The sequence below is a fragment of the Chinchilla lanigera genome, unplaced genomic scaffold (genome assembly GCF_000276665.1).
Source record: "Chinchilla lanigera isolate Chin_1 unplaced genomic scaffold, ChiLan1.0 scaffold00062, whole genome shotgun sequence".
Classification (NCBI taxonomy): domain Eukaryota; kingdom Metazoa; phylum Chordata; class Mammalia; order Rodentia; family Chinchillidae; genus Chinchilla; species Chinchilla lanigera.
Genome location: NW_004955463.1, coordinates 14,463,158 through 14,476,027, shown reverse-complemented (window position 1 = coordinate 14,476,027; position 12,870 = coordinate 14,463,158). Strand labels below are relative to the sequence as shown.

The 12,870-nt window shown below is 46.6% G+C and overlaps 1 protein-coding gene across 5 annotated transcripts in view; it reads right to left on the bottom strand.

The window, feature by feature from the left end:
• Nucleotides 1-12,870, bottom strand: part of Plekha2 (pleckstrin homology domain containing, family A (phosphoinositide binding specific) member 2) — a 62,300-nt gene that overhangs the window by 49,147 nt on the left and 283 nt on the right. For 2 of the 5 annotated variants that reach the window (XM_005398458.2, XM_005398461.2), the window contains exons 2-3: nucleotides 12,611-12,689; nucleotides 697-860 (exon numbers count right to left, since the gene is read on the bottom strand). In XM_005398458.2, coding sequence (XP_005398515.1) covers nucleotides 697-837 — 141 coding nt within the window. In that variant the 5' untranslated portion in view covers nucleotides 838-860; nucleotides 12,611-12,689. Of the gene's footprint in view, nucleotides 1-696; nucleotides 861-11,699; nucleotides 11,794-12,420; nucleotides 12,571-12,610; nucleotides 12,748-12,870 lie in introns of those variants that run through there. The other 3 variants (XM_013521516.1, XM_013521517.1, XM_005398460.1) reach the window with 3 other exon arrangements.

Here is a 12,870-nt window from a genome sequence, read left to right as displayed (position 1 = left end):
CCCAGGACTTAGGGAGCCTCCATCTCTGTGCCTGACTCCTTAAAATCCTAATAAAGTTATTAACCATGTCTTTGCCTAAGTCCATTGCAATGTCTGAGGCTCAGTTTTTCTCATCTGTAGTGTCAGGAAGCAAAACTAGGTGAGCTCCAAGGTCACCTCCAACCCAGGACTCTATGACTTCCTGATTCAGAAGCCCAAAGAAGTTGAACATTCATCCAGCTCAGAGAATGAGGTCACATTCTCCACTAGGGAGGGGCCTCGACTGGAAGAGCAGGAGCAGCCACCAGGCCATAGCCCAAGGAGAGGGAGAGGAACAAACCAAGCTTGTGCCCGGAGCCCGCCTGGCTTTTGCAAGGGTTAAATTCCAGCACACGGAAAAAAAACCACCAGATCTAGGACCAAAAGCCAACCGCCCCCCCCGCCCCCAAGCTAGGAGCTGAGACAGTTTTCTTTTTCTTTATTTATTTCTGTTTTGTTATGTTGGCAGTGCTGGGCATTGAACTCAAGGCCTCATATACTGTCTGCCACTGAGCTACACTCCAGCCCTTGGCACAGTTTTCTTTGCATGCACAAGTGTGTCTTGTGCCTCTCCACATCCACGTGGTCAGAGGGTTTGTCCCTCCTTACTGCTGAGGCCCCTGAGGTTGATCTAGTACACTCCTCCCACCCGCGCCCACACCCCTCTTGGCCTCTCACCTGGGGGTTGTCCATGTACCAGAGCAGGCAGTTGGCCTGGGTGTCCAGAATAAAGTACCTCCGCAGAAACTTGCCGCTGTGCTCATTCTCCTCGATGTCCAGAAACCCACAGATTCGGTTCTGCCGATCCACATAAGGCATTCCTGGGCTCTGCTCACATCACCCTGTGTGGCAGGAAGGAGGTGCTGGTGAGAAAGGGGGGTGTGTCAGGCTGTCCAGGGCCTCAGGCAACCTCACTTCTGGCCTCGTTCACCTCTGGGAAAAGCCCAGCTTCCACTCTTAGGGCACTAAATGTCCCATCCCAACCAGACTCTAGAGACCTCATCAAAAACCATTAATATGGACTCAGAAGCTTTCTGGGGCCAAGTGTTGCCTCAGGCATGTTACTGAGGCCTAAACTTCCTTCAGGAGCCTAGGTTCAAATTCCCCTTCCGGAAATTTATTAGTGTGTGACCCAAACTGTTTGATCTTTCTGCACCTCAGTTTCTGCATCTATACAACAGGGAAAATACTAACTCCTACCTCTCCTAAGATGGTGACTTCGAAGTGTGAGTCACACAGTAAACACGTCATCAATGGTAATTATTACCACTGTGCTGCACAAAAGCTTTATGCAGAGGATCACAACTTCTTTTACACATGAAGGGACTCTCTCAGAATGAATTTAAGCTCCCATTAAATACCTGGATAAAACTCCACCAGGAACTTGTTGGTAGAGGGCAGGCCCAAGGTTCAAAGTGAGGGGCTCCTCTCTCTGCCCTGATTTGCCAGTGCCAAGGGCACTCGGCTCATATGGACTAAACTGCGTCCTCTCAAGATTCTTTTGCTGAGGTAGGCCCAGTACCTCGCACTGTGGCTGTATCTGGAGATCCTCTCTTTAAAGAGGCAATTAAGTTAACAAGAAGTCATTGGGTGGGCTCTAGTCCCTAGGACATAATCTTAGGAGGAAATCTGAACACTGGTGGCCTCAGAGGGAGAAGATGCCATTTACAAGCCAAGAAGAGGGCCCATCCTTGTCTCATGGGCCCCAGAAGAAACCAACCAGCGGCCATCTTGATCTCAGATTTTCAATCTTCAAAACTGTGAGAAGATACAGTTCTGCTGTGTAAGCCTCTCAATCCATGGTGCTTTGTAAGGCTGCCTGAGCAGACTCATACAGGTCTGCAGAGATCCCTTACCTGCAGGAATGAGGAACCAGAAATTCCAACCCTGACCACTTGACTTCAAATCAGAATCTCTGGTGATGTGGGACTAGCCACACCTTCAAGCCCGTCTTCTCTTCAGATTTTCCCTGACCTCTTTGAAGGGCCCAAGGAAAGGCAGGAGCTCTGTATTCCTCTCCAGGAGAGGAACACTCTCCCACAGGCCCAGGCACCCAATTTCCGTGCTTGGGGCAGAAGCAGACAGGGGCTCCTCAAGGTTACAAAGCACACAAGAAACACAGACTCTCAAGAACAGGTGCTCCAACAGAGCAAATGCGGTGAACATGGCCCACCAATGGCCTTGGTCCACCGCCAAGTAGCTGGCCAGGTGCTGGCCAGGGCTATCCCCCTACGATTTCACACAAGTCAGCCAGCAGGTCACAGAGGGTACAACAGCCCTCATCTTCCAGGTACCAGTGGGGTAAGTCCTGGAGTAGGGAGACATACTCCGAGGGCAAGCGAACCCTCAAAGCAGTGACTGGTGGGGTGCTCTGCTCTCCTTACTTCTACAAGGGCTATGCAGTGTTGAGAGGCTGCCCCAAGAGAAAAGTCACACACACACACACACACACACACACACACACACACACACACACACGGATAGCAGTGAACCTCTTCATTTGGCTAGATGCAGGCTGGAATCCCAAAGGGGAAATGAAACATGGTGAAAGCACAGATGGGAGAGAACAGGGTCTGCACACAAAGTCTGAGCCTTCCAGGAAGGGTGCAGAGCTTCAGGTCAAGATGATAGAAATCACTAACGCCCACCACCACACACACACACACACACACACACACACACACACGCGCGCGCACACAAACACAAACCAGGCAAATTCCCTCAATGCCAGTCTACTTGCAGAAACAGAATTTCTCCAAGCTGCCTGGGTACTGCTACTCTTAGAGACTACATATAGACTGCAACAAGAGAGGAAAGATGACTGTCCCTTGGCCCAGTAGAGAGGGATAGAGTCCAACTTAATGCCGGCTTTCAAATTTCCCCCTTTTCAGCCTGCAGAATTAATCAACACCTCTCTTTCTCAAGCCAGAGACATCAAGAAGGCATTCTTTCCAAAAGTCTCTGAAAGTCTACTTCTGTTGAGGGGAATTCCCATTTGCACCAACCTGTGGGCCAAAAGGAAAGATAAGAAATAGAATTCTGGCTACAATATATCCTGACTGTGACTCAGCCCATGGTGGGGGGGCTCCAAGTCACAGAGCTCATCAAGAGTCACAGAGCTCATCCAGAAGGTGGGAGTTGGAGGGTGGGTCAGCTGTAGGAGAACCAAGCATCACAGTCACCGACCCACACAACAAAGACGCACTCAGTACACAGAACACAGACCTACAGCCCTAGGCCTGAATCTGCTGACAGTTTCTTTTGGTCTCCTTTAATACCCTTTGTTACAACAGTTGCTAAGACTTGGTACGCAGAACTGCTCTCCCAAGGTCCCCAAATCCCCTCTCCTTGTGTCTTCAACCATGTCATCATCATCTTCCACATCTTCTCTGGATTTTCCTCTGTGAAAACCCCCGCCTCCACTAACAAGTGGGGAGCAAAGAGGTGCTAGGAGTGGTACCAAAGTGGCAAAGAATTTGGCGCACAAACACATCCAGACCTCAGCCTCTATGGATCCAACCAACCAGAAATAGAAAATACTTTTTTTACAAAATTGTGTCTGTACTAACATATCTGGACTTTTTTTCTTATTATTTCCTAAGAAAGACAGCATGATTTACATAGCATTTACCCTGGATGCAGTTATTATAGGTAATCTAGAGGTGACTTAAGGGAGGCCATGCATAGGTGATAAGCAAATACTACACCACTTTACAGAAGGGAATGGAGCATCAGAGGCTTTTGGTATCTGTGTGTGGCTCTGCAGATACCCACTGACAACTCTACAGTCACCTAAAAATTCCCCTACCAGACCTAAGGAAAATCTGGTCCTTAAAAATATCCTAACTCTCAAAACACTCCTCCTATTATATAGTTTTAACCATTTTCTGCCTACAAAAATCATTTACCTTAAATTGCTTTTTTTCTTGGTGGCACTAAGGATCGAGCCCTGGGCCTCACACCTGTTAGGCAAGCCCTCTATCACTGCTCTCCAGTCCCAGCCCTTAAACTTCATTTTAACTTGAGTTCCCACACCATGTTTCATCCCACTTCCCCCAGGGAAGCCCTGAGACAGGGCCTTGACAGTGAACCTCCCTGCCCGGTCTCTTGGGACAACATGGGAAATGTTTGCCCTGGAGAAGAACACCAGACATCTCTCTCCTGCTAGTCCATTCACTTCCAACCTCGTCCAACAAAACTATCTAGCAAGGCACTTCCTATCCATCTCAACATGTGGCTGACAAGGAGTACAGAATATCTGTAAGAGAAGGAATCTCTGCCACCCACTCGATAGTCTGCCTGTCCCGAGCGAGCAAAACCTGCCTAGTGTTTGGGTACAAAAACCATAATATAACAATGCTGGAATGTTTTTAAAGATCACTCCAGCCAACAGTTTTCACTTTTGCAAGCTTCTTCATGTCCCTATCCACATAACTGGCCTTTTTCACCTTTAAAATGATATCACAGACACTTTCCATCTTGGTACATAGTGTTTATAACCGTTTTTTCCTTTAGTAGTGTATTTCTGTAATACACAATAGTGATGCTGACTTTGGGGCACTGGTACATGTACATAAATATCTTGATCACTTCTGACCCCATAATCATTATTTTTAATGGTTGGAAACATTATTGCATTGGTTTTACTATAATTTAGACATTTGTCTGTGATCAGACTGTTAGCTTATAGCCAACTTTTTGTTATAGTAATACTTATATTTTCTATTTTCAAGCCTTGTTTCTTCTTTTACATAGAGAACACATAAATTCCAAGTAATAGTATGATTAGGTTATAGGCTATGATCTTTAGTAATTGTTGAGCTCTATTACAAAATTACTTTTTAAACATATTTTATCTCTTTATATTGCAACTGGTAATATAGTTAACATCACTATAGGCTTATATTCATTGAATGCACTCACTATTTTAAACTGTTGCTATTCTGAAATATACATTATCTAGTGAGGCTGAACATTTCTTCAAGTTTGTTTCCTAGTCCCCTGGGCTTTGATAAATGCAAGTGAAGAGTATACATGTACATAATCACTGACAAGGTGCTGTCTGTCTCTTTCTCGCTCTCACACTCTCTCTCTCATACACACACACACACACACACACACACACACACACGCACATGCACACACATACATATTCACAGGCACCAAACCGCAACACAGCCCCACATAATTCGAATAACTAATATTCCAATGAAAAGTAAAATAAAAAGAGAAAAGTTTTACATGATCCAGATTTCTTCAGTAGAATATATATTCCTAAGTATGTGCTGCAAATGAAAGTAAACTAAATTAGTTTTGCTAAAAGTGCAACAGAGAAAGAAAGTGAGTTTTCATAAAGTTGTCCGTTACTCAACAGTAGCAAGTGGGTTAAACGGGAATTAAACTGAGATTCCTAGTTCACATTTGCCAGGGAATGGATAACATCCAGGAGCAAGTTAAAGGCTGCCCACCACAGACAGAAAGATAGCACTGGGGTAAGGAAGGGGCTCTGACCCAAATACCTCTTCCAAGGTCCTGTTCAATGCCTTAGGTTCCACCATCAACGATTCATGACAAGAATAAAACTTCTCCAGAAATCAAGACATTTATTAGGCCCATGTGACATCATACAAGAGACAGTTGGGACCGAGAGCCTAAGAAAACAGAATATGCCCAACAGGAAACAGAAAAGTGAGAAAAGAGAAGATTTTTTTTAAAAGAGAGAGAAAAGAGAAGATTGCTGCTCAAAACAGGCACTGTCCACTTGAAAAACATCCTAGGATATACATATACTCAGAGAAAGAGGACAGGCCTTTCTGGTAATCAATCTGGCTAAAAACATTCATACTCTTTCACATAGTGATTCTACTTTTAGGATCCCACCCAAGTAAATGGGTACAGATTAAAATAAAAAGGTGGCCACTGCAACAGAATTTATAATTTAAAAATTGTAGATGTTTCAGTGATGAATAATACGATCTCAATCAGCTCAATCAGCTAAGTTATTATTATGTATAGATTTTCAAAAGACTAGTAGCCACAAAATATCAATTATTATTATCTATGGATTACAGGTGAATTTCATTTACTTCTATATATTTTTCCATATTTTCCAAGTTTTCTACACAGAACATGTTACTTATTTAGCAGAAGAGAAAGCTATTTAATTCCACAAACACTCCCATCCCTAGAACAAAAAGTTTGAAGCTGAGAATAAATTTCTCAGTACTCCAGAGTCCACAAACAAAAAAAATCATGCCTAAATTAGAGCGCCTTCCCCCGCCCTATAAGTACTGCGAATTGAACCCAGAGCCTTGGTTCTATGCTATTTCACCAGCACTTTTAAATTATTTTTTTTTTGAGACAGGCTTGCTAAACTGCTAAAAAGTTCAAGCTGGGCTTGAACTTGTTACGCTTCTGCCCCAATTTGCCAGCATTCAGGGATTACAGGTATATGCCGGGCTTAAATTACCATTCTTTTTTTTTTTTTTTTTTTGGTCTTTTTTGAGACAGGGTCCTTTTTTTTTTTTTTCCAGTACCGGGATCGAACTCATGACCTCTCACTTGCCAGGCAGGCGCTGTACCACTGAGCTAAATCCCCAGTCCCTTGAGAAAGGGTCTTGCTATGCAGTTCAGGCTGGCCTTGAGCTCACTTTGTAACCCAGGCTGGTCTCAAACTCACAATGATCCTCCTGCCTCAGCCTCCCGAGTGCTAGGATTACAGGCATGCATCACCAAGCCCGGCTCTTAAATTACCATTCTTATGGGTCTTTTCTGGTTTCAAAAACCTAAGTCTAATAAGTCAACATCTTACCCATTGGCAGATAACCTGCCCAAAGAGCTTCATACCCTCCAACCTATCCTTACTTCCTATTATCACAGCTCTTAGGAGTCACACCCTTTCTCCTACTGATTATTTCCTCACAAGACAACTCCGTGTCCCTGAGGCTAACACAATATTCAGGCCCAAGTCTTTGTGACAAAGCATACCTGAGCCACAGGATGATCAGAAGGAAAAAAAAAAAAAATGAAGATCCTATCAAGGACCCCCAAGAGTTTCTTCTTAAAACTTAAGAGAAATGGGCCAGAGATGTGGCTCAGTGGCACAAGCGCCTGCCTGGCAAGCGCAAGGTCCTGCAGTTTGATTCCCTGTACCAAAAAAAAAGAAAAAAAAAAAACACCTAAGAGAAAAACTTCACATTTAAAAATAAATAGGTAGGGGCTGGGGATTTAGCTCAGCGGCACGGTACCTGCCTGACTAGCTCAAGGTCATGAGTTCGATTCCCAGTAACAAAAAAGAACAAAAACAAAAACAAAAAACAAAAAAAATAAATAAATAGGTAGCCACAGGTGGTGATATACACACATAGTCCAGCTACTCAGAAATCTAAAGCAAGATGATTACTTGAGCCCAGGAGTTTAAGACCAGCCTAGACAACACAGCAAGATCTTTTATTATTAAAAATTTTTATTATTTAAAAAGATAATAAAGTGACTGTATGGATAAATGAAAATATATACAGACAATTCAATTTTTTAACAAGAGCCTATCAAGCTATTAAGTCATAAAGCTGAGTTCGGGGAAGGGCAGGTTGCTCAGTGGTAGAGCAGTGGTACCAGAAAAAAAAAAATTAAAAAGTAAGTTATGGTTTGTTATATCAACCCTCTTGATTTTTAAAATAGCTGATACAGTTTCAAAACAAAGGAAACACTAAAGTAAAATATGAGTGATTCATCTGCGTGACGATTCTGATATGCCTGAGATCAATAAAAAGGAGAGACCAGGATAACAGAAAGCCTTAAATGGTATTGTCCAGATTACAAAATAACCAACAACCTCAGTTCAAAACTGAAAAAAAAAAAAAAAAAAAAAGACAAAGAGAGATTTCTGTGTGATGGCAGGACAGGGGCTTGCTGGAATTTTGTTCCAGAAAAAAGTAAAGCAGATGCCTTGTGATGGGTTGTGGGACCTGCAGGGAGCACATCTCCTGTACTGGGCCCTCTCAGGACAGAGGCCAGAGACAACAGCAGCAAAGGCAGGGAGAGAGGAAAAGAGCTGAACTTGTAAGAGAGGAAAGTTTACCAGGAAAAGACCAGTAACTCGGCAGCCAGGAGCGCAGTGGAGGACATTAAGGGCGGGCAAAAACTACAGCTCCAGCACGCCGGGTCACAGCAGCCGAGTTCGTGTGTGCTTAGAAGTGAATGCACACGGGCACGTACTGTGGAGCCACACGGCCTCAGTGATGCCAATAACGCAGTAAAAACAGTAACAAATGTTGGCTACTTCAGTGCACAACCCTGAGAAGAGGCCAAACATCAGAATTTAGGAAGTGTGGAACCATCCATTTCTCGCTGCTGTAATATCGATCGCTAAAAATGATCATAAGAGCAGATTCCAAACAGTCTAAGGCAGGAGAATAATGTGAAAGAGAAGGGAATGTACCGAGCCCACGTTCCCAGCGGAAGCGCCAGCGCCGGGTGAGGAATGCAAACACCCTCAGGAATGGGGAGGTGCGGACAGGGTGCCCGCCAACCCTGACATGGCCCAACGGCCCTGGACCCCAGCACTGGGGAGAGGAGACACACACTTAAGAAGGCATTTAAAAAGGAAGTAAATATTGCAGAAAAGGCAAAACTAACAGAAAACTGATACCACTGAAGTGAAGATGCCAAAAAACGAAATTTTTAGACTCGTGACCTCTCTGAACAGCCACCTCTCCACATTCACAGAAAAAATGGCTGCTGCAGCCCTTAGGTGACAAAGGCCTGCCCGTGGCTGAAGGCGCCTTAGACCACTTCCGGCAGAAACCTCACTGGAGCAGGCAGGCAAGCAGGCAGCCACATCCGGTCTATAAATGACCTGCAGAAGGGGAGATTTCACATTCAGAATCCTGAAAATCCCCATTTAGAAAACACGAGAACGCAGCTTCACTGTGGGGCTTCCTGCGACAGCTGCACAGGAGGCCCAGAGCCCTACCCAACAATGTGTCAACCTGAGGGCACTGAGATAGAGCAGGGGAAGAGAAAACATCATTATTTCCTCCACTTAGGCTTAGCTCGCAGTGCAGGGGGAAGTGGCTAGGTGTGTCTGCCTGAAGGCAAGTCTCTATTTAGGGAAGGAAGACAGCCTGGGCGTGGCGAGAAGGATATGCAGGTGACAGCAATCAGCATAAGTATCTTTTAACTTTTGCAAGACAGTGACTATTAAGAAGGGTGTGATGACTTGGTTACCCATCACGTTGAGAGGGAAGTGAAACAGTGTGGGTTTTAGAACCAGACAGACCTGGACTCTAATGTGGACCAACTACTTAACTCTTCTAGGCCTATTTCCTCCTTTGAGAAATAGAGATAATCAATTTTCCTACTCTAAAGGTTGCTATAAGGATTAAGTGAAATAATATGTGAAAAGGACTTAACACAAGGAACTGGTACAGAAAAGGCACTAAATAAATGCTACGTTAAAATGTGTGTGTTCAGTGCTAAAGTGCAGGCTTATTAGGAAGGCCCTGGGTTCAAGCATCCGCACCAAAAGACAAACAAAACAATGCAAAAACAAACACACCTATGAGAAAGAGAACTAACAAATCACACTTGGTTGCCATTACTACTGTCCTTAGCCCAGGACAGACAGCTATAGGAGCCATCTCTACTCCACAGATGTCAACGAGCAAACCTCAGTGGAAAGTTTGCACCAACAGTGCCCTCTCACAAGTAAAGGGACTCTTCCTCTACTCCAAGAACCATTGCATTTTCCATCTCTAGAAGAGATTTTTTTAAAAATCCAAGTGACCCACAAACTCTGTCTTAGCTGGGGCCACCTGAAAGTTAACAGAACCCAGACTGGACTCTTGGGTTTCCAAAAGGGACCCTGCAGCTGCCTCTCCCTTTCTCTGTTTGTGGCCAGCCAAGCTGCAGTCCTAGCCTTTGGGACAGTGAGTCCTGGAGTCCCGCTTCTGCACTTTAGCAGCAGTGTTTCTGGAGCACCCAGGGGCCAAAGGACCTCACTTCCTACCTCTTTACCTCAGCCAGCCTCTATAGGCCAAAAAACAGACCACAAGCCAAGAGCTTTTTGCCCACTCTGGGTGCAGGAGAAGCCCCAGTAGGGCTGAGACCTCCACAGTGAAAGAACCAATTCAGCCTTTAATCAGCAGCAAGCCACTTCAACCAGCTTGGATCAGGGTAGAGAAGGATGGGAAGGTAAATTGCAGAGGGAAGATAACTACAAGGCCTAAAAGGTTGGAAGAGGAAAGCAGAGCCACTCAAACTGGGAAGAGAAGTCAACAGGATCTTCCACTTATAGCCCCACTGCACCAAGAGGAAAGGGTGCTCCGTCCCCCTTCAGTGCCCCCTCTCCCCAGCCTGTCCAAGTCCCTGGCTCAGTAATGCTTGTACTAAGAAAGGCTGAGGTTCTTCTCTCCCCATAGACTGCCACACTGTAATAGCTGCTCTGCTTCCTTCCCTTTCAAGACTAGCTAGCTGGAGTCCTACCCTGCTCACTAAGACAGATGAGAAACTGAAAGTAAGGTCACCCAAACCACTCACAGTGGGCAGGGGGAGGAGGCTGAGCGACCCAACGTCCTCTTTCCGAGGCTTAGGTCGATCTCAGACAGAATAAATAGAGCTGTCAGAGTTTCAGTGAATCAGAAGGGGTACTTGCTCTACCGTGGTCCACAGCAGATCTACCCTGCGTTCTCCAGCCTTGTATGGGGCAGCACTCACCTGTGTACCTGCCCCAGGAAAAGGACAGAAATCATCGAGGAAGTGCCAGCTGCACACACACAGGCTCCTGTTGCCCAGGTATTCCTAGTGTTCTAGCACTTTCTGCACACCAGTGCTAGTGTTCTAGCACTTTCTGCAATGCCAGCAGTCCAACCTGGATCCCTTCCCACTTTTTTCTTTTTTTTTTTGCTTTTTGGCATACTGGGGATCCCTGCAGCGCATGCTAAGCCAGCACCCTACCATTAAGTTATACTCTAGACCCAACTTTTGAAGAATTTCTCCACTGGCAGCCACCAACCAAAAGCTGCATGTCTTCAGGATTTAGCTCAACTTTGATAAAATACCAAGCTGAATATGGTTCAGCTCACCATGATAACTCAATGGAATCAGCAAGCCCTACTTCCCTACACAGAACAGAGAAGATGCCAATGACAAGGAAAAAGAAAGATTTGCAAAAATCCTCCATCCAAAGGGCAGGCACTTTCCAAATCAATGCCCAGACAATTACCCATCAGAGATAGGAAAAAGCAAGGTGCCCCTTATCTGCCCGCTAAAACTCCACTGGGAAGGCCAGTTTTATGGGGGAAGGGAAAAACTTACAAACAGAACCAAAGGATACACAGAGTCTTATACTAAAGGTCTAACAGCCAGAGAAAACTCACATAAATAGCTTGGTGAACATAATTTCTATTGCATGAGCCACTGCCACAATGCTATTTCTCTTCTATGTCAGCAAGCGCCAACAATTCATGCTCTGGCACTCATCACTCATTCAACAAACATTTACTTAGCACTTAGTAGCTGTCCTGCACTGGGCTGGGTACAGTCTGGACATACAAGCTACATCTTTGCCATGGTAAAGCCATCTACTTTCAAGTGGCACACAATGGGGAAGGCTAACATCTGCAAAGGTGATGTGATTTGTAACCCTCCTCGGCTTCTCAAAACAGGGTGGAGGCTCCCACCTTGAATTCTGGGCACTGTGTCCTCCATCGGATGATCGGCTTCCTAAAGACAGGGCCGCATTCCTTTCACCCCCGCCTTACAAATTCTTATTAAGCAAAAGATGTCAACTGGATGCAACTGAAATGAAGGGAAAAAAAAAAAAAACTATTCTCTCAAAATCTTTGGCTTTGAAAGTTTTGTCACCAAAGAAAAAACAACGAAGGAGGAAGGGGTGGTCAGATATATTAAGAACAACATCAGGACAATTTTGGAGCCTTGGCCCCAAGTGCAACATCACGCAGCAGTGTGAGAAGCCCCGGAGCCGCAGCTGGCACCCTGGCACAACGCCCCACGCCCACCTCTTGCTCCTTCTCTGGTGTTTATGTTCCTCCGAAAAACTCATTTGAAGTCCTAAAGAAATGGGGCAGAAGAAGCAGTTTGAAGCGGAAGGCACATCTTGACCCTCCGCTCCCCAAAAAGGAAGGAAGCCTTTGGGCGAACGGCCGGGACTGGGCCGGTCTGGGCAGGGATGCCCCCGCGCTGCGCTCCGCAGCGGCGCCAGCTCCAGACACGCCGCGCACTGGTTCTCCCCTCGGCGCCCAGCCTCTTCCCCCTTTGCTCTCTTTATGGCTTCTTAATTCTGATGAGAGAGTCTCCAGGACCGGGGCAGAAAAGAGAAACGTGTAAGGGGAGGAAAGGGGCGGCGAGAGAAAACCTGCTCCCCTCGAGGGGCGTCCCTACCCAACCGGCAGAAGGTGTACTTCGAGGCAGTTCCCACCCGGCCACCTCCGCGGCGAGGACCCGTCGAAGCCGGAGGCTGCAGCGCGCCCAGGAGGGGCATCCCGGGGGGAGGGGCAGGCAGGCCCGCCAGGTAGCGCGGGGGTCGGGGAAGAGCGAGTCTCCGTGGCCCGGGCCGCGCGCAAGGACTTGCCTGGGACGTGCTCCGCTGCGCTCCCTCCCGCAGTCGTCGCGGGCCGGGCCCCAGCCCCAGGACGCGGAGAGTGCCGCGGCTGCAAACGTGAGGAAACGCAGCTCAGCCCAGCACCCGCCCCCTCCCGGCCCCACCCCGAGCCCGACCCCTGGCGGCAGCGACCTCGGCCACCCTGGACAGACGGGCGCTGCAGGGGCTGGAGGAGGGGCCGCCCTGGGGCTCTCCGGGCGGCGGAGGCTCCAGACACGTCGCCCGCAGCC